General features: G+C 45.7%; 1 protein-coding gene across 1 annotated transcript in view; it reads left to right on the top strand.

Annotated features, from left to right (window-relative positions):
* BCL2 (B-cell CLL/lymphoma 2) overlaps positions 1-20,916 on the top strand; it is a 204,235-nt gene extending 183,319 nt beyond the window's left edge. Inside the window, exon 3 of the mRNA XM_011953595.1 lies at positions 17,853-20,916. Coding sequence (XP_011808985.1) covers positions 17,853-17,987 — 135 coding nt within the window. The 3' untranslated portion in view covers positions 17,988-20,916. The remainder of the gene's footprint in view (positions 1-17,852) is intronic.
* The last annotated feature ends 1,544 nt before the right edge of the window (positions 20,917-22,460 follow it).

Consider the following 22,460-nt stretch of genomic DNA (forward strand, 5'->3'; position numbering starts at 1 on the left):
TAACCACAATGCCAGCATTTAACTCCACAAGGGTTAAAGGAGGCGTGTAGGGCAGGCCTCTGGCTGACTTCAGCGTGGATCACAGGCCTGGCGTCCTGTCAGACTTCCACAGTCAAATGGTAACCACAGTGCCTCGAGTTACCTCGCTCCATTTCTTGGGGGGCTCAGCGACAGTCCCCATTTCCCCATCGGTGTCCACGACCAGGGTCCTTCCGCCAGAAGGTGGGCTGGAAGGTCCCTTGCAACTACGGCCAAGCCCCCGCCGCAGCTGCAGAAGTCTCACTTGTTCTGCTCAGCCAACACTTATTTCTTTATGTATCTGAGGGAGTGGGGAATTAGTGTCTTCCAGGAAACTCAGGCTCTGAGTTTTCTGTCCTAGAATTCAATAGGCAAATGGAGAACGGGTTGTGGGGATCAGAGCTGAGGAATGAACTTCAGCTGATAAAATGCAAGACAAGGAGGGAACAAGAAAGCAAAGGACAAAGAGAAGGAGGAAAAAAATAAAGGGAATTTTGGCAGGGAAAAGGGATTTGGGAGCTAGGACAGGTGTCCTGTCTGAGTTATAGTGAAGGCAAGGGAGCCACGTTTGGGGGATCTCGGGGATCTGAGCCATGTCCAGCCTTTTGTTTGTCTCCCACCAACTCCTCGCTGTCTGAGCAAGGTTTTGGGCATCCGGTGTGCTGAGGACAGACCTGAGCTTATAGCCACTGTGCATGATGGATGCTGTGATTCTGCTTTTTTGTTTGTTCATCTTTAATGTGGTGTATTAGAGATGTTGCACTGACCACATTCCCTCTCAGCATGCAACTGCCAAAATGCTGAAAGAGTTTGGCTTGTTGGGCCTGACTGCAACAATCACAAACTCGCCTCACAAACTTCTGGCCTTCCAGTAACACATCGAACATTAAAGGATTAAATGCTTGGTGAGCATAGCTTGTTTCATGTAAAACACTTGGTGGGTAGGTTCTTAGGAATTTAAAGGTCTCTGCCTTTGTTAAATTATGAAAATTTAAAAAATTTAAGTGAGTAGAGAAAAACTGTTTCCAGTCATGAGGAGTCACAAGGGGTGCCTCCAGGAGGAGAGAGACCGTGCAAGGAGCAGGCATCAGGGTAGTGGGGCTAGTGGCCCAGGGAAGTCCCCCCACCATCCTCCTGGGTCTCTTGGACAGTAGGGCTAGTGACCAGGGAAGCACCCCCACCATTCCCCTGGGTCTCTTCTTTGAGGGCTTGTGCTCTGTCCATGGTGTGGGAGCCACTCTTGTTCATGCATGTTGCAGATACAACCGCTTTTGATCCAGCAAGAATAGTTGAGCTGATCCCTTGAAAGGATCAAAATCCAGTTGCCACCGTGGAAGCTCTGGGGCCACATATTTTAATATTCTAAATTAGGCCTCAAGTTGGATTTGTTTTTGTGACTCAAGGAAATTTTATTCTCTTTCACATTCTAGAATTCCCTGTGAAGCAGCCCTGTAAATAGGAGGGCTTTTCCTGAATAATATGGAAAGAATTTCTCTTTGAGGATTTGAGTCTATATCATACAACATTTTAAAATGCTCTTGAGATGGCACGTGCAGCCCCAGCAACAGGGCCGGACCATAGTCAGGGGCTTCCAGAGCGTGTCGCACACGTTCCCATGGGATCCAGCCTTGCCCAGCGCCCAGGGCGGGTGGGGGTGGGGGGGATGGGGAAGGTCCTGTGACTGGTGGTTTCTCCATGGTCACAGGGTCTTCTTTCTGTTGATGCGGCCCCATTCACTCTGACTCACCCCTGCCCACATACACCGGCTTGCTTTAGGACTCACCAGGGTGGTCCCAAACTCCCATGCCACTTCCTTGCCCTGAAACACCATCCTCGATTTCCTTGCTTTTATTTGAAGTCCTGAGGGCTCAACTCTTGTCTCACTTTCTGCCCGCCTCCCAGCCCATCTTAAAAACTCTTCGTACATTTCTTGAGCCTTCCCTGTCACTCCTCGGGACTTCCTGTTTAGCCTCTCATATTTATTGCTTGGGGGAGCCGGAGCTGGATCTTGTATGTCTTTTCTGCTTCCTTTGGGAGGAGCAAAATGTAGTTGAAAAGGTACATGCCTGGCAGTCACATAGTCCCGGATTCGAACCCCAGCTTTGCTGCAATGAGCTGTGTGACTTTGAGCAAGTTGTGTGACCTTTCTGATGGCAGTCTCTTCTGTCTAGAGTTGTTTATAAAAGTCACCTTTATGGGCTTTGGCACCATGGTTCAATCTCTCTCCTCATCCCAGATTTAGTGCCTGGCCAGAAGTAGATGCTAAATAAATACTTTTTAAAGTGGTTTGCCTGTGGTTGGATTGCTCAATTCAGATATGTCCAGAGGATAGATCAAAGCTAGAGGAAAGAAAGAGCTAGAAAGAGCCATCCAAAGTTAGCACCAATTATACTATGAAAAACATGTTGCCTGTGTATCCAAGATTGGCCAAGGGGTTTCCTCAGTGGAAATAGCAATTTGCTCGACCTAAAATTTCTCTTGAAGCCTTCACCAGCCCAAACCTGAGCTTATTCTTACGATGTTAGGTGTGAACATCTCTGAGTCATCCCATTGGAAGAGGGTTTTCCTGAGTACTTGATTTGGGTGATGAGTATGACATCATTCCTAACTTAAGGAGCTCATTGTCATGCAGAGTCAAGCTCACTATCTCCCTTGCAGCACTCCGCACAATACTGGGTGCAATGCAGGTGGCCAGTAAATGTTCGCATCCCTGAATGCAACCTGAGCCAACTCGCTCCAAAGTTTCTGCAATGGCGGCAAGGTTCTGTGGATGCTGCACATGCATAGGCATGACCTCTGACCACTCAGCTGCCAGTCCCACCTGGAATGTTCTGGCTCTGCCCTTTTGCCTGAGGAATAGTCAGTGTATGAAGGCCCCGTAGCACAGTTCAAATCCCATTTGCAATCCAGCCAGCACATACTTGCATCCCTTCTGCAGGCAGGGTCCCCAGGCTCGCCACTGCAAGCTGCAAATGTGTGTGACCCGTCCTGAGCGTTTGACGGGAAGTGACAGTTGCCTTGGAAGTGGATCTCCCAGGGGCACGACTTTTCTCGTGTTAAGTGCCCACTGCCGACAACGCTGACAGGCCTTGTACAGTGGGCACGTGTAGTGTTCTGACCTTGCTCCTGCCCCCAGCAGGCCGGCTTCACTGGCTTCACTGTGAGAGCGTGTCCTTGGGTCAGGTCAGCCAGCTGTCAACTGTGCCCCTGGAGGTTGTGCTGATGGAAGATATTTCAGCCCCTCCACTCACTGAAAACTCATCCATGATTGCTTTTGGCTTCTCTTTTTCTCTTTCTCTTTGTCTTTCTGGGCCTCTGTGTCTCCCTTTTCTCTCCCTGAGTTTCTGTTTTTGCTTCTGTCTCTAGTTCTATATACAGCAGTATCCTTCTTGCAACAGAAAGCATACTGTCAGAGGTCCTTCACCGTAAACAGCTGTTCATACGAGAGGCCACGCTGGCATGTCTTATCCATGTGTTAATGAGCCAGGATCCAGAACCACAGGCTGACCTGGCCCGCCGTTTACCTGTCCTGGTTCTAACAGCTGCTGCCACTGACAGAGGCTGCATTTTCCTTGTGATAGAGAGGTCTGCTGTCTTCCCTGGGCACAGGAAGACTGTCTGATGAGGAAGGAAGAGGATTGTCAAGGAGCCAAGCAGTGTTCCTTGAAATGCATCTGGTTTTATTCATGTTGAGTCTTTCCAGGTGAACTGAACTAAATCATAAACTACAAAATGAAAGCAGATTTTTCTTAGCATGCCCATATGGAGCTCACTGAGGAGTTCACCACCATCCGTCAGCTCCCCTTGTCCCCCAGCACAGAGGATATAATTGTTCTTCTCTTACTGATCGGTAGATTGATGGTATGGATAAGAAGCCTCTCCCATGGGCTTCTCAGAGGATCATCACAGTCGCTTTGACAGTCACAGAATGACCCATTGAGCAGAACTGGGGAGCTGGGATCCGAGTAAGACTATTATACGTTGGGGTGCTTTTAAGTGGGATGTGAGCAGGCTGTGAAGGTTCAGCCATTTGTGACTTACCTGCCCCAAACCAAGAACAACAGAACCAGCATCACCCGGGGTGCATCTGGTCCTCGCCAGATGTCTGGGCCTGCGGTAGGTCATCAGGGCTGCCTGGAGCCAATGCAGTGTGGCACTTCCAGAAAAGATGCCCAGGCTGATTTCTTAACCACTCCCGAAAAGCAAGTGCCAGACAAGGCAGGGCTAGAGGCTGGCAGTGCCCAGCTGGCTGAGGATGCCGCCTCCTCCCAGCCTAGTCTGCTTTGCTCTTTTTCTTCTACATACCCTCCTCCAGGTCTGAGGCCACTTTCAGCAAGTTCCTATTAGGACATGCAGGTTCTTTGTACTCCCCCTACCACCAGCCTCAGTCAACACTTACTGATTTAAACAAGTGAGAACCAAACATTTGGCCCCCAACTCTGGCCCTCCACGTTTAATAAATGAAGGACTCCCTCCCCTCACTGCCCCCAGCAGCGACGTCCTGATGACAGCGATTAGGCCAAGCTGCAGAACTTAACAAGCATCTGCTTTCAGTTCCCATTTTTGGCATATTTTCATGAATTAACTCTTGCAGTGACAAAAATAGAGGGAGGCAGCCTGGGCCATGCCCCATGTTCACGAGTCACATGGCAGGCACAGGGGACACAGCACACTTGGCCCAAATCATGACCTCCAAGTAGAGCATATTTGCCTGTGGCCAATCCCTGTGGAGCCCACAGTGATTATGTTCTGCTCACATACGGAGACAGGTATGGACAGTGGCGTGGGGTGGGGAGGAGAGCCACACCTGTGGCTCCAGATCCCAAGAAAGAACAGTTAGTGGATCTATTCCAAACGCCAGTCTGCCCATGGAATCGCCAGCCCCTGTCAGGCAGTGAAGAGTCCTGTTCGGTATTGAGGATAAGCAGAGCTTCCCACCTGCTCCCTACTTTGAGCCACACTGATGTCACCAGTTCTAATTAAAATTGACATGAGAGGCAGAGGGCTTTGTGGGCATAGGGGGGTTGGGGTATGGGACAGATAACCTGGATTATGCTCATAAAAGCAAAGAGATTGGAAGCACAGAGGCACATCAGAGGTCACAGCAACTTGACTGCTATGCCAAGAAAGACCTCCTCCTAACTCACAGCAGGAGGGTCTGAGGCCAGGTGGGGAGAAGAGCAGTGGAGAAGTGGCGGATGGAAGAGATGGACCACACAGAGAGGAAGCAGGAGATCCTTGGCAGCAGTTACAGTAACACATCTCTGGCACGCACCAATAGAACCCAAGTCACATCCTCAAGGATGCACGGGAAAGGGTGCAGAATAAGGTCACTAACTAGGTAAGCCCAGATGGTAGAGCGGAGAGAGACTTCTTAGAGGTTTGCTACGGTGGAGTTTTCAGATGAGGAAAATGGAAGGACCCAGGGGTGACGTGAGCTGCTCACCTTACAAGGAGGAGCGCCTCGATTGCTGCTCACACACCCGACCCCTAACTTATCTAGAACACAAGCCACGCCACCTCCTACTACAGTTCTTCCTTTTTTTCTTTTGGAGAATGACAGTGATGCACATTTTCTAACCAGCAGACTCCCATTCCTCATACACTTGTGAGCAGAGGATCCATCACAAGCCAGTACTTCTGTGGAATTCCATATGGTATAAAAATAGTTTAGTCCCTCTTCATGTTGTGTAAGGAATATAATTAAGTTCTTTTATTGGGATATAGTTCACATGCCATAAAATTCCATTTAAAGTGATCAGCGCATTGATATTCAAAAGGTTATACAACCATCACCATTAGCTAATTCCAGAACTTTTCCATCACTCCAAAAAGAGGCCCGGTACCTATTAGCAATGACTCCCTAGTCTCCCCATCTCCCCATCTCCTGGGAATGTCTAATCTACTTTTTGTCTTTATGACCTTGCCTATTTTGGACATCGCATATCAATGGAATCATACAGTGGGTGGCCTTTTGTGCCTGGATCCTTCACTTGGCCTCATGTTTTTGAGGGTCATCCATGTTGTCGCATGTGTCAATGCTTCACTCCTCTTTTTGGCTGAGTTGTAAGATTCCACTGTGTAGGTAGACCACATTTTGTTTATGTGTTCATTAGTTAGTGGATATTTGGGCCATTTCCACTTTTGGCTATTATGAATAATGCTGATGCGAACATTTGTGTACAAGTTTTCCTGTGAACATGCACTTTCAGTTCCTTTGGGTGTACTAGGAGTTGAATTGCTGGGTCATGTAGTGACTCTGTTTAACTTTTTGAGGAATCAGCAAACTGTTTTCCCACAATGGCTGCACCATTTTACATTCCCACCAGCAATGTGCAAGGGTTTCAGTTTCTCAGCATCCTCGCCAACACTTGTTATTATCTATTTTTAAAATTAGAGCCACTCTAGTGGATGTGAAGTGACCTCTCCTTGTGGTTTCGATTTGCATTTCCCTAATGACTAACGATAGTGAGCATCTTTTCATGCACTTACTGGCCATTTGTGTACCTTCTTAGGTAAAATGTCTACCAGAATCCTTTGGCATTTTTAAAAATTTAGCTAGTTAGGTTTTTATTGTTGAGTTATAATAATTAAGTTTTTTGCTGGACATATTTTCATGTCCAACACAATATCATAAAGTGTTAAGTTTGTCACTTTATGTTTGGGGGGGAAGTGATACTTCCCCCCCAAACAGTGAAGTGGCATAAGCCCAAAACAAGAGAGGGCTGAGCACCAAAATAGGCAGGACCCTCAGAAGCTCTAGCCAGAAGAAGGTAATGGAATGAGGAAGGTAGGAAGAAAAATGAAGAAACATTGTTTTAAAGCCAAAACACTGGAAAGCAGGTGACTGAGACCTGTGTGTATATAGGCCCTTTCTTTAGAGCCTCTTCAGGTGTACCTTAAAATGAGGACAGGAGCATGGGCCTCTTCTCTCCTGGCAAGGCCACTGCTGGGCAAATGGACCTACAGACACAAAGTGCTTTGAATTCAGTACTGAGAAAATTCTCAGGCCCATGGAAGCCACTGGGAATATTACTCAGCAGTTACTATAGGGCAGGGTGTGTGTCTTGTTTAGCTTTAAGCTAAATATTCAACACCTTACAAAAATATGTTTGGTTACTGAACGAATAAGCCTGCTGAAGTTGAGATTTCAAGGTCATATAGATACGGCCTTTAGTCTCTCTTGTTATGGTTTATTACATGAACCTGGTGAACCAAATAGCATAACTATTAACATATTTTTAGCACTTTTTGCTGTAAATGCATTTCTTCACCCATTTCAGAAGTACGTCTTTTGAATTACTGGACTGACCACAGCTTCTTGCAGGAGGGACATGAGCCCACAGGTGCCCTGCCGTATTTGCATAGCTAGTGCGGCAGCAGAGAACTTGGCTCTGTGCTTCCCTCCAGATACCACCTTCTACCCCAGCCCAGAAGGTCATTAGACTAAGGAATCCTCTGAGGTCCATCTCTGGAATAGCTAGCTCCGGCTCAAGTCTCCATTAGCAGTGGTTAGGGCCAAGCTTCCTCTGCCCTGGCCCATGGCATAAGCCATCTTTGCACATTATTTTCAAACTGTGAAAATAATGCTGGAGAAAGGAAGCACCCATTTGCGCTTCTCATTTTTCAGCCTCCCCAACTCCTGAGGGCCCCTGCCTGATTTGCATTCTTAGCTAAATTTGCATAACAGAATACACCAGAACGTCCCTGGACCAACTGTGGTAAGCGGGCAAGTTTTGTTTTTGTTTTGTTTGGGTTTTTCATCTCCTGCCATGTCTCCAGCAGGTTTCTAGTTACATCCAAATGACGCAGAGATTAGGTTTCACGTATGTCATTGGCTCGTGATTCAACCAGTCCCTCCCCCTGGACCCAGAGGTCCTCCAAGATCAACCCCTAGGCACTGGAGATGGCTTTGGGGAGTAGCCCTCGCCAGCCCGCCAGCCCGGAGGAAGGCAAATCCTTGTGCTTCTCACGCTCCCGTGCCTCTTCGCCATCTCCGGCCCAGCAGCTGTGTGTCCTTCAGTTATATGCTCAAGGGTTATTTTTTTCCCCCTTCCTTTTCCCCCAAACCCGGAAACAATATTTTGGGAGTAAAGGGAGGGTGCGGGAGGAAGAGTCACAGGGGACAGAAGCAAGAGTGCAGCTGCCAAAGCCACGCTGCTCTGCAGAAGGAACCCTCTAGACTCATTCAGCACAATGTGGCTGTGGAGGAAATCCTGCTGAGCCTATGATAAGGGGGGAAATGGAGTCACTTCCTCACCAGCTGCTTTATTCAGGTAGAAAAAGTCCTCACTTCCTTGAGTGTGCTCTGCCGGCCACCACTCCCAGCGGCCAGGGTGGCTTGCTCCCCCTTTTGCTCTGAGCCAACTCTGGTGTCAGGAGAATCTTGCTTGACTGTGTGGAGAGGTCTCTCTGCAAGACGAGTGTCTGTCTACCCCACTTCCTCCTTCATGTCCTTTCTCTTTCTCCTGGCATCCTCGCTCACCTGACGGTTGCATGTCATAGACTCTGTGCGGCTGCAGTAGTCACAGGTAGTATCGCCAATGAGTCTCCAGCCCCCTTGGTGGAATCTAGGATCAGGACACACTCAGTGGTCTCTATGTTTGCATAGATGTCTAGAAACAGCCTTTGACCTCTGGTCATCTCCCCTGCTCTGCACCACAGGCACCAATGCTGCCCCTCTTGCCAACGCCCTGCTATTGTCCTTTCACCCTCTTAGGCAGCACTTGTCAAAGCTTGTCTTCCTAATACTCCAAACACAGCAGCAGTCTCCCTGACAGAGGGGTTAGTGGCCAAATGAGTTTGGAAAATGCTACTCCCTTTCTTGGAAAATCAAGCACCTGTGAGTGGGGGGTGATAATTTTTAGTAACCAATATAGCAGGGACACTGACCAGCACTGACCAGTCAGATCCCTCTGTGTCCTTGGGAACTGACTAAACATCAGTCCCTGGGAGGAAGACACTAGAGGCTGCTGCTGGGGAAAAAAAAAAAAAAAACTTGAATTTTATCTAAGCCAGTCCTTTATCTGGCCTCTGAATACTCCCTTTTTGAAAAAAAATTATCTATTAGGATGTTTGAAAAATCTGCCGTATAGTAAAACCAATCAGTTTATTTCAGCTCCACAAACATTTGTTGAGTTCCTAATATATGACAGACACATTCTCCAGGGATCCAAAGATAAATAAAACATGGTCCTGCACCTCCAGGTGCTAATAGTTGAAAGGGGAAGGCAAACATGTAAACAGATGATCTTCGTATAATACTGTGAATGGGGAACAGCCAAGGATTATTTAGTTCAACCTAGGGATTTGGAGAAAGTTGCTTGCAGAAAATGATTGAGCTGAATCTTTGAATGAACCAAAGTTGACTTAAGAGTGACAAGCTGAGCAGGAGGACTACGTTGGAGCCAGGGCATTGGGAACCTTAGACTTAAGCATGGAAGCAACAGACTTGATTCTGAATGGATCACTCTGGCTGCAGTACATGGAAGAGGTTTACAGGCAGACCACAAGACTCAGACCGAGGCAGAGAGATCAGATTGGAAATCACAGCAGTGATCCTGGGGAGAGAATGTAAAGGGGGAGAGAAGTGTTCAGGTGGTAAAATCGGCAGTGCATCTACTGCCCTGTTCTGTCCTGTCCCCTGGCCATTACCACTTTAGTGCTCACTAACTTGACCTCCAGCTATAAGAGATATGGCATCTGCATCTATTTCCTTGATGGGTACTTCACCTGTAACATGACCAGCTAGGAGTGCTGGGGTATTGACATTCCATAGGAGCAACCTTCAACCAATGAATAGCAGGAGTTGGTGTATAGATACCCCAGCTCCCTAGCCCTTCAGTGGGTTAACAAGAGATGGATGGTCTACACTAGCCCTTAGATTTCCCTGGCAGGAGTAAGCTCTGTTTGCCAGTAGCAATAACTTGCTTGATAAGGTAACTCATGCATGGATCTTTTCCTTTTTTCTGTCCCTTCCCTGCTCCCCTTAGAGTTCCTAGCATCATCTCCCAAATAAACCACTTGCACTCGAATCTTTGTCTTAGGGTTTGCTTCTGAGGGAACCTAACCTATGGCCATGGGATTTACTGATGAATGAATGTGGGGCATGAGGAAGAGAAAAACATCTAGGAGACTCTCAGGCTGTAGGTTTACTTGATGCCATAGCCAGCTTGAAGACAGGAAGAGAGGGAGGCTTGATGGACGGAGTGATGATAGCTTCAGTTTGGGGCAGGTTGATCAAACTCCTTAGGGGATGTCTTAGAAAGCAATTGGAATAAGTATTTGGCAGTTGGGGAGAAAGTGAGACTGGATATAAAGATGTTAGGGACATTATCGTAGGGGTGGTATTAAGACCAAGAGAGTGACAGAGATTGGCCACAGAGAGAAAAGAAAATATCCAGACAGAAGCCTGATGGGCAGCACTGAGAACTTATCAGAATAGGCCAGGGAGGAGGTGCCCATGAGGGAGACAGAGAGGAATTTCTTCAGGAGGAAGGAGGCAGCCCAAAGAGAGCAGAGTCACAGAAGACCCTCAGTGGTCTTGGTGTCCGGGGCATCAGAGCCCCTAGTAAGATACAACCTCACAACCAGTGAATTTAGCCACATGGAGGGTATTGGTGGTCTTTGTGGAGGTGGTTTCAGAGGCACAATATAGGCAGAAGCCAGACTGAGTGAGTTCAAATGTGGGTGGGAAGTGAGCCAATAAGTGTGGGTTGGCAGCTTGTCTAGGAGGGCAGAGACAGAGAAGATAATGGTTAGGGCGGAGCACACATCAGCACGGACATTTTGAGGATACCTGAGGCCAGAAAGGAAGGATGCGGTTGAAATTGTAGTTGAGAGCAGGGACAATTGACAGAGGAAGGTTCCTGAAGCAATGGGAGATGGTAGAATCAGGGCAAAGGGTGGAGAGGAGCAGGGAAGGACAGGCAGAAATGGACATTTGTGCATGGGCCAGGGTGGAAAGCTGTGGTAATTCTTGCCCAATGATCCCAATTTTCTCAGAGAAGTAAAAGGTGGCATTCACTGCTAAAAGGTGAGGAAGACATGTGAGACAAGTGGTGGCTGTTGGGAACAGTTATCAAAAGGAACAGAAAAGATCTGACAAAGAGTAAAGACTTCCTAGGTGGTGTCAGAACTCACTGAGTTTAGAGACCATCAATTTCCAGCAGCACCTGCCTGCAAGGGTGGGTGACTTTCTTCAGCAACACTTGGAAGCCCAAATGAGACTTATTGTGGGCTGGAGTCCAAGTTGGGGCAGAGAGGAAGGTCGGGATGGGAGGAAGCAAGTTGAGGGAGGCAGGGAGGAGGTTCCCTGGGCAGAGAGAAGAACCAGCTGCTTGCCAGTGTTCTAACCTGTGAAGTGCAGGAGGCAGGTGAAACCCAGCCTTCATGCTCCTGTCCACCACGAATTTCCTTATGAATACACACTGTAAGGAATTTGCTTTACCTATCAAAATTTCACTCACCTCACCTGTTTAAAAAAAGAGCTAATATCTTTATTAGACATTATTAAACCAATTCAGGGAACCTGAACATACTTGGAGGTTCCTTCCAGCTCAAAGTCTGTTACAGTGATTCTCCCTTTCCTTTTTTCTCCCTAACCTTAAAGTTGTCGTGAGGGAAGAGATCCCCAGAGGTCCCCGTGGAGACAAAAGTATGAAGTCATGAAAAATAGAAAATATCAAAGGCATTTGATAGCTGTGTTTGATTTCCCATTGGCACGGTCTGATTTTCTTTTTACTTTCTTCTTACTGCTGATGAGACTCTGCAATCTGCAGGATACAAAATGGCGGCACCCATTGATTTAGTTTAGTTCAAATGTGCACATAGAGGCATTACCTCTCTCTAGAGTGTAAACTCTTTGGGGACGGGATGGCTTTTCTCCCTTAGAATTCTCTTTGGTTGTATAACATCTGCATACATAGCTCAAAGATTGTAGAATGTAGCTGAATTTCTAATTTGCTTATAGCCAGCCAAGCCATATTAAATTTCCCCAGTATATGGAGAGGCAAGAACACACACTGAGCTCAGGGCCTGAACCTCTTATTGCAGGCTTTGGTCTCCTGGGCAGAATTCTTGAGAGTTCTTCTGGGCCAGGGTCTAAGGAGGCCCTCACTTAACCGGGGGCTTGTTGCATGGTTCTAGATCATGGCTGCTGCCTGGGAGCCCATGTCTCCCCACCACAAGGCATCATCTCCCAACATTTTTGTGTGTCAAATTATGGAGTCTGGAATTTTTTTCAGACTAAGCAAGCACTTAGAATGCACCATTATTATATGTAGTATATATTAAAGTATATTTCATAAATAGTAATAAACATGTTTGTATTGAATTAGAAAAGACAGCTAAGGAAAAAAAAAATCAGAATAGCCTCATAAATGCCATGTCCTCATGCCTACTTCTGCCTTCAGAGATAATGACTGTTAACATCTTGGCGTTTTCCTTTATATTATTTTTTTCTGTATGTAAACACGCACATGTATATGTTAGGTTTTTGCAGAAGTGGAATCATGTTTTGCTGACCGTTTTGTCCTGCTCTACGTGGTATGACGTTAGGAACACAATTTCTTGCCAATAACTATAGGGTATGACTTCTAATGCTGCACAGCATTCCATCATGTGGGCACGCTGTCAGTCATCTATTGTCAGACGTTTGTTTCCAGGTTTATGCTATTATAAATAATCTGTGCACTTTATTATTTTTCCAAAAGAAATAACTGGAAGTGAAATTACTAACAAAAGCTTTTTTAAAGCCTTTTAATATGCATTACCGAATTCAAAAGGTCTCCATGTTTACCCCTTTACCTGGGCATAAGGGTTGTTTTGGGACCCCCGCCCATATCCCCAACTGCGTGCCATTCTTTTCAGCACTTAGAATTAACATTCTCTTCCATTCTCCACAATCTGACCTTTAAAAAAAAAAAAAAAAAAATCTCATTTTCTTTGGAAGTAAGTTTACATGAAATTTCTTGAAGTGGACCGGGCGCAGTGGCTCACGCCTGTAATCCCAGCACTTTGGGAGGCGGAGGTGGTGGGATCACTTGAGTCCAGGAGTTTGAGACCAGCCTGGCCAAAATGAAACCCTTTCTCTACTAAAAATACAAAAATTAGCTGGGCATAGTGGAGGGTGACTGTAGTCCCAGTTACATGGGAGGCTGAGGCAGAAGAATTGCTTGAACCTGGGAGCCACTGCACTCCAGCCTGAGTGACAGAGCTAGACTCCATCTCAAAAAAAAAAAAAAATTATTGAAGATTCTGAAGGGAAAAGGAAAATGTTGGAGGGCAGCTACCGCCCAGGTGGGAGTGCTCCACGGCCCGGAGGAGTGAGGACAATTTTGCTGGGTTTAGGAGTCTTGACCCTGGTCTGTTCCCGTCCACACCTCCCTGACCTGGTTTCAACCCTGCAGCAAGGTTGGGGCTGGGAGTTTGGCCATCCTGTCCCCTTGGGCCAGCCCTGGGTGGAACTCAGATCCTCTGTGGCCTCTGAATTGGAAATTCATGGAGAAGCCATTGTGGACAGAGCCACCAGAGCTGAGGCCCTGCCCACTTCCTCCTCATGGGAGGAGCCCGTGCGAGCCTTTCCATGTGAACCTGTGATCCGTGAAGTCGGGTAAGCCCTTGCCAGTCCTGACATGAGCAAGGGACACAGAGCTTCCTAAATATATAGACTGGGATTTTGTCCGAATCACATGACGACCCAGGTTTTCTTTTTCCTTCTTTGTTGCTTTTAATACATAAAATGAGCATGTGTTTATTTAAAACAGCTTTCATACTTAAACAAATAATGACAGACTGTTCAAACAGACTTCGGAAATCGCCCTAATCAGAATGTTTGAAAAAGCAAGAAGACTTTCTACGAAAGAAGCTTTCAGGACATTTAGTCCCGAAGCCAGGGGGTCTCCTTTGCACTTTGGAATTGTAGAAGGGCAAAGTTTAGAGGCCAGATCCAACCTCCAGGGGGTTAAATGACTTGCCCTGTAGCCCTACAATCTGATTAATAATGTATAAAGAAGGATAGATAGGTAGGCATTATATTATCACTTCCCATCTTCGACCAGAACATGGGATGTGTACATTTTAATTCATAATTCCTATAGAAATTACGGACTATCCTCAGATCTGAAAGCTAAGAGAGAGCCAGGAAATTGCTTCTGTAAAATGGCAGGCTCAGCAGAACCTCTGGGGGAAGGGCAGGTTGAGTAGGTGCGGAGCAGTTCTGCAAGAGGACAGACAAGAGCAAGGTGTTTGTTCTTCCATGAGCTCACATTCTGTATCCAATTTACAAATGGCTTTGAGTGACCTACGTTAATCTTCACAATAATGAATTTTACGGCTATGGATGAAGTAAATGAGGCTCGGGGTTGGGTTATCTGCTCAAGGTTATAAACTAATAAAATATCAAAGCCAGGATTCACCCAGACTCCTCCTCTGAGTCCCATGCCCTTCTTAGCCCCCTGGGATGGCAACAGCACCTCTGTGCTGAGGCTTTGGGCCAAGAGCTGCTAGTTTAGCTCATCTCACTCTAGAAATGACATTGTTCTGTGTAATGCACGTCAGAAATGGCCTGTTAGGTTCATGAGAAGCACTGTTATTTGTGTGGGGGTGAGGGTAGTGACAGGGAATTATTCCAGCTCTGAGGAGGTGGGGATATTTGGGACAGCATTTCTTCTGTTCTCCGGCACTGTGTGCCAGGCCCAACTGGGAGAAAATGCCAGCTGGAGTGTGTCCCTGCATCCTCCGGTTTCCCGAGATGGTTTCAGGTCCAGAGAGGACAAATGATCATGGGGATATTTGGGACAGCATTTCTTCTGTTCTCCAGCACTGTGTGCCAGGCCCAACTGGGAGAAAATGCCAGCTGGAGTGTGTCCCTGCATCCTCCGGTTTCCCGAGATGGTTTCAGGTCCAGAGAGGACAAATGATCAGGGGCTTAGTCCGGTTCAGATTTTGCCACACAAAACTCTGTTGATGACTAAAGGGTTTCAGAGCTCAGCCACTGACCTTCTCAATGTCAGGCCAAGTTGCAGACAACCTATTGCCAGTGCCCTGAGAAATTCGGGGTGTTTGGCTGTGGTGTTGGGGGTTTCAGCCCACCCATCCCTCAGAGAGAGAAGCATGGATGGGAAGACTAGTCGACATTTGCAGCCGTGTCTGTGACGTCTTGGGTTGCTCCCTGGAAGAGGCAGAGTTTCTCCGGCTTGCGCAGAAGTCCTGACTCCTTCCTGCCCCACTGATTCCTGCTTGTAGAGAGGGGTGCGCATCTTGGCAGACAATCGTGATTGTGCCTCAGCTCTGTGCTAAGAGCTCTAACTACACATTTTATGTACGTCTATTGCCTCTCTTTTTTAACACTGAAATTTAGAAATGTTTAACGATAGATATTTAAAAAGAAGAAGAAAGTCCTTGCGCCCTCTCCTGGTAAAAGTTAACCAAGGACCTCCAAAGATGCAGAAGGCCTGCTAGGTGAGCCGTCGCTGGTCTGGGCTCGCTGATTGTGCTGATTTGACCAACGCTGTTGACACGCTGGATGGGTCATCTGTTCTTCTATGGTCTGTGATTACAGAGCATCTTGTAAACTAGGGTTTCTCAGCCTCGGCCCTGTTAGCACTGGGGGGCTGCCCTGTGCGTTGCGGGCTGTTGAACAGCGTCCCTGGCCTCTGCCCACTAGATACCTAAATCCTTGCCTGCCTTTTGTAAAAGGTGGCATTGGTTGGAGGGCAACCCATGAGTGAGGATGGCTCAAGGCAAGCCCTTCATGATTTCTGGAAGCAATACTGATGACTGGTCAAGTGAGGTCACTTCTAGGAGTTTATTTCAAAAAAGCAACCGAACAAATAGACAAGAATTTATGTACAAAATATATCATGATATTGTTTATAATTGCAAAAGTTTTAAACACTGTAAAATGAATTTTTTAAAGTATGGCACATATTATATATCATGAAAATAATTGCATAAATCTATATTTAATAATGCAGAAAGTTCCCCTAACAATGTCTTAAACCCTCATCAAGACTACCTCAGAATTCTCTGAGGCCGTTACGTATAGAAGGAGTAATTCCAAACAGATTAATAAGCATCTGGGCAAAGCATTAAGCCAAAGACAGAATGTAAACTGATGGTTGTATTCAGAACACTTAAGTGAGCAAACATTTACTACGCACCTACAGTGCACCAAGACCATGCCCAGCACGGGGGAGACAAAGAGAATCCCTGGTCCCACTACTACAGCCCTTGCCCCAGAGAAAGGGAACCCCTCTGTGCGCTGTTGGAGCCCCTCCCAACAGCGATGCCCAGGGTCATGGTATGTTACTGTTTCCTGTAATAAAATTGTGTGCTTTGAGTCAGGGTTGTTGGAAATAATGTGGAACTATTCTTGTTTTCTTCTTCATACCTAAATAAATCAGAACTAAGAAGAATTCATTTACTGATGTATATATTCAAATATTCATTCGGTAAGTTGTCCAAATACTCATTGGACCCAAATGTGAAACATAATCTCCCCCAAATCTAGGAAATGATCACTCAGTGATTTGCCCAATCCAAGCTGATCCAGAGGGTGGACTCTGCTACAACACCACAGACCTGACTTGAGATGGAAGATAGGAATGGAAGGGAGACACCCTCTTTGTCTCTCTGACCTGCACGTCCAGTGACACACCCCTGATCTCATGCCTTGTGAGATCCACAATTTGAGTGTGGTCGTTCAGTCTAGCCACCCCCAAGAGAAACCCTCTGACGGCTCCCTTTCCCTGGGAGAACCTTGCCCTTAGAGGCTGGCACTGGACCAGTCGAGGCCACCCTGGCCCCTCCACCGACTGAGCCCTCGGCCGACCAAATGCCCTCACAGAGCTGCCGTTAGCCACACCAGGGCATCAGCAGAGAGAAGCGTGCTGGTTTCTATCTGGGTTCAAAGCCTGGCTGTGCCATTTGTTAGAAAAGTCTCTTATTCCCTGTGATTCTCAGCTTTTTCATCTTCAGACAGAAACAAATAAAATAACTTAGTAACATTGGTACAAAGAATTAGCTGGATGAGATAGCTCACAACTTTAATCCCAGAACTTTGGGAGGCTGAGGCAGGAGAATCACTTGAGCCCAGGAGTTCAAGACCAGCCTGGGAAGCATAGTAAGACCCCATCTCTACAAAAAAATTTAAAAATTAGCCAAGCGTTGTAATCCTAGGTAGTCAGGAGGCAGAGGCAGGAGGATCGCTCTTGAGCCCAGCAGTTCGAGACTGCCGTGGGTCATGATTGCACCACTGCACTGCAGCCTGGGCAACAGAGCAAGACTCTAGCTCTTAAAGAAAAAAAAAGTTTGGTATGAAGACTAAAATAATGCATGTCAGACATTTGATAAGATGTCAACACTCAATCAAGGAGTGTGACAGTCATCATCATTGCTACATTTTATTACTTTTGTGGATGGGCGTGCTAGCTAAAACTGCAGAACCCCTAATATTTTCTAACTGCCTCTGCTGTTTTTCTCCTCAGCCCTTAGCACTCTCTCCTACACCATGTGATAAATTATATTGATTGCTGTCTATGCTGTTCCACTAAACGGAAGCTTCGTGAAGTAGGAACTTTTAGTCTATTTTATGCACTGCTGTATCTCTAAGATGCCTGGCATGTAAATAGGTTCTCAATAAATATGTCTTGAATTAATGAAAACAGTGGTTTCTGAATCATGGCCTCCAAAGAGCGTTTGCCTGTTCCCCTCTCGCCCTTCTGAAGGTGCCCAGGCTGCCCTGGCAGGATACCTCTTTCTCTGTGGGGTGGCATTCTCTGCTCTCTTTCTAATACTCTTTCTTTTTCTTTCCTTCTCTACCCCAACTGCAGGATGCCTTTGTGGAACTGTACGGCCCCAGCATGTGGCCTCTGTTTGATTTCTCCTGGCTGTCTCTGAAGACTCTGCTCAGTTTGGCCCTGGTGGGAGCTTGCATCACCCTGGGTGCCTATCTGGGCCACAAGTGAAGTCAACACGCCTGCCCCAAACAAATATGCAAAAGGTTCACTAAAGCAGTAGAAATGATATGCATTGTCAATGATGTACCATGAAACAAAGCTGCGGGCTGTTTAAGAAAAAATAACACACATATAAACATACACACAGACACACACACACACACACACACAACAATTTTCAGGCAAAATGTCGAATCAGCTATTTACTGCCAAAGGGAAATATCATTTATTTTTTACATTATTAAGAAAAAAAGATTTATTTATTTAAGACAGTCCCATCAAAACTCCTGTCTTTGGAAATCCGACCACTCATTGCCAAGCACCGCTTCGTGCGGCTCCACCTGGATGTGCTGTGCCTGTAAACACAGATTCGCTTTCTGTGTTGTTGGCCGGACTAACTCACCATTTGAAGAGCAGATGTATGGAAAAAGGACCTGATCGTTGGGGAAGCTGGCCTTCTGGCTGCTGGAGGCTGGGAAGAAGGTGCTCATTCACTTGTATTTCTTTGCCCTGGGGGCTGTGATATAAACAGAGGGAGGGTTCCTGGAGGGAAGTCCATGCCTCCCTGGTCTGAAGAAGAGACTCTTTGCATATGACTCACATGACGCATACCTGGTGGGAGGAAAAGATTTGGGAACTTCAGATGGACCTGGTACCCACTGAGATTTCCACACCGAAGGACAGCGATGGGAAAAATGCCCTTAAACCATAGGAAAGTATTTTTTTAAGCTACCAATTGTGCCGAGAAGCATTTTAGCAATTTATACAGTATCATCCAGTACCTTAAGCCCTGATTGTGTATATTCATATATTTTGGATACGCACCCCCCAAATCCCAATACTGGCTCTGTCTGAGTAGGAACATAATCCTCTGGAACTTGAGGGAGTAAACATTTCGGTGACTTCGGCATCAGGAAGGCTAGAGTTACCCAGAGCATCAGGCCGCCACAAGTGCCTGCTTTTAGGAGACCGAAGTCCGCAGAACCTGCCTGCATCCCAGCTTGGAGGCCTGGTCCTGAAACTGAGCCTGGGCCCTCACTGGCCTCCTCCAGGGATGATCAACAGGGCAGTGCGGTCTCCGAATGTCTGGAAGCTGACGGAGCTCGGAATTCCACTGTCAAGAAAGAGCAATAGAGGGGCACGGCTGGGCCTGTCACCCTGGGGCCCTCCAGATAGGCCGATTGTCACGTGGAGCATGGGAGCCACAACCCTTCTTAAGACATGTATCACTGTAGAGAGAAGGAACAGAGGCCCTGGGCCCTTCCTAGCAGAGGGACACGGTGAAGGCTGGGAACGTGAGGAGAGGCAAACGGCCATGGCCCATTTTGGCCATAGCACATGGCACGTTGGCTGTGTGGCCGTGGCCCACCTGTGCAGTTTAAAGCAAGGCTTTAAATGACTTTGGAGAGGGTCTTAAATCCTAAAGGAAGCATTGAAGTAAGGTGTCATGGATTAATTGACCTATGTCTATGGAATTACATGTAAAACATTATCTTGTCATTGTAGTTTGGTTTTATTTGAAAACCTGACAGAAAAAAAAAAGTTCCAGGTGTGGAATAGGGGGATTATCTGTACATTCTGGGGCACTTAAAAGCAATCAATGGTGGGAAACTGTAAAGAAGTAACAAAAGAAGTGACATCTTCAGCAAATAAACTAGAAAGTGTTTGTTTTGTTTTTTTCTTCCAGTTTAGAATCAGCCTTGAGACATTGATGGAATAACTCTGTGGCATTATTGCATTATATATCATTTATCTGTATTCACTTTGGAATGTACTCTGTTCAATGTTTAATGCTGTGGTTGATATTTCGAAAGCTGCTTTAAAAAAATACATGCATCTCAGCGTTTTTTTTTTTTTTAATTGTATTTAGTTATGGCCTATACACTATTTGTGAGCAAAAGTGATTATTTTCTGTTTGAGATTTTTGTCCCTTGATTCTTCAAAAGCATTTCTGAGAAGGTGAGATAAGCCCTGAGTCTCAGCTACCTAAGAAAAACCTGGATGTCACTGGCCACTGAGGAGCATTGTTTCAACCAAGTTACGTGCATTTCCACGTCAACAGAATTGTTTATTGTGACAGATATATCTGTTGTCCCTTTGACCTTGTTTCTTGAAGGTTTATTCATCCCTGGGCAATTCCGCATTTAATTCATGTTATTCAGGATTACATGCATGTTTGGTTAAACCCCTGAGATTCATTCAGTTAAAAATCCAGATGGGGAATGACCAGCGGATTAAAATCTGTGGTGGTTTGACCTTTAGAGAGTTGCTTTACGTGGCCTGTTTCAACACAGACCCACCCAGAGCCCTCCTGCCCTCCTTCCGCGGGGGCTTTCTCGTGGCTGGCCTTCAGGGTCTTCCTGAAATGCAGTGGTGCTTACGCTCCACCAAGAAAGCAGGAAACCTGTGGTATGAAGCCAGACCTCCCCGGCGGGCCTCAGGGAACAGAATGATCAGACCTTTGAATGATTCTAATTTTTAAGCAAAATATTATTTTATGAAAGGTTTACATTGTCAAAGTGATGAATATGGAATATCCAATCCTGTGCTGCTATCCTGCCAAAATCATTTTAATGGAGTCAGTTTGCAGTATGCTCCACGTGGTAAGATCCTCCAAGCTGCTTTAGAAGTAACAATGAAGAACATGGACGTTTTTAATATAAAGCCTGTTTTGTCTTTTATTGTTGTTCAAATGGGATTCACAGAGTATTTGAAAAATGTATATATATTAAGAGGTCATGGGGGCTAATTGCTGGCTGGCTGCCTTTTGCTGTGGAGTTTGGTTACCTGGTTTAACAGTAAATGTACCCAGCCGCTTGGCCCCAGAACTGTACAGTATTGTGGCTGCACTTGCTCTAAGAGTAGTTGATGTTGCATTTTCCTTATTGTTAAAAACATGTTAGAAGCAATGAATGTATATAAAAGCCTCAACTAGTCATTTTTTTCTCCTTTTTTTTTTTTTTTCATTATATCTAATTATTTTGCAGTCGGGCAACAGAAAACCATCCCTATTTTGTGCCGAAGAGGGATTCACATCTGCATCTTAACTGCTCTTTATGAATGAAAAAGCAGTCCTCTTTACGTACTCCTCTTTACACTGGCCAGGGTCAGAGTTAAATAGAATATACGCACTTTCCAAATTGGGGTCAAGGGCTCTAAAAAAAGCCCCAAAAGGAGAAGAACATCCGAGAACCTCCTCGGCCCTCCCAGTCCCTCGCTGCACAAATACTCCAAAAGAGAGGCCGGAACGACAGCTGACAGGGTCTATGGCCATCGGGTCGTCTCTGAAGATTTTGCAGGGGCAGAAAATTCTGGCAGGCTTAAGATTTGGATTAAAGTCACAGAATTAAGGAAGCACCTTGATTTAGTTCAAACAAGAAGCCAACATTCTCTCCACAGCTCACTTACCTCTCTGTGTTCAGATATGGCCTTCCATTTATATGTGATCTTTGTTTTATTAGTAAATGCTTATCATCTAAAGATGTAGCTCTGGCCCACTGGGAAAAATTAGAAAGTGATTATAAATCGAGAGGAGTTATAATAATCAAGATTAAATGTAAGTAGGACAGTTCCAACACATGTCTAGCTTTCACCTCCAGGATCTATTGAGTGAAGAGAATTGCAAATAGTGTCTATTTGTAATTAAACTTACCCTAAAACAAATAATTTATAAATGTGAACTTAAACTCTCATTCCAATTGTACTTTTAAGGCAGTGGCTGTTTTTAGACGTTCTTATCACTTATAGTTAGTAATGTATACCTAGTCTATCAGAGAAAAACAGGAAAGGCTTGAAATACAAGCCATTCTAAGGAAATTAGGGAGTCAGTTGAAATTCTATTCTGATCTTATTCTGTGGTGTCTTTTGCAGCCCAGACAAATGTGGTTACACACTTTTTAAGAAATAAAATTCTACATTGTCAAGCTTATGAAGGTTCCAATCAGATCTGTATTGTTATTCAATTTGGATCTTTCAGGGATTTTTTTTTTTTTAATTATTATGGGACAAAGGACATTTGTTGGAGGGGTGGGAAGGAGGAAGAATTTTTAAATGAGTAAAACATTCCCAAGTTTGGATCAGGGAGTTGGAAGTTTTCAGAATAACCAGAACTAGGGGTATGAAGGACCTGTATTGGGGTCGATGTGATGCCTCTGTGAAGAACCTTATGTGACAAATGAGAAACATTTTGAAGTTTGTGGTACGACATTTAGATTCCAGAGACATCAGCACGGCTCAAAGTGCAGCTCCATTTGGCAGTGCAATGGTATAAATTTCAAGCTGGACATGTCTAATGGGTATTTAAACAATAAATGTGCAGTTTTAACTAACAGGATATTTAATGACAACCTTCTGGTTGGTAGGGACATCTGTTTCTAAATGTTTATTATGTACAATACAGAAAAAAATTTTAATAAAATTAAGCAACGTGAAACTGAATTGGAAAGAGATAATACAAGCCCTTTAGTCTTACCCAGTGAATCA

The sequence above is a fragment of the Colobus angolensis genome, unplaced genomic scaffold, assembly GCF_000951035.1.
Source record: "Colobus angolensis palliatus isolate OR3802 unplaced genomic scaffold, Cang.pa_1.0 Scaffold369, whole genome shotgun sequence".
NCBI lineage: Eukaryota > Metazoa > Chordata > Mammalia > Primates > Cercopithecidae > Colobus > Colobus angolensis.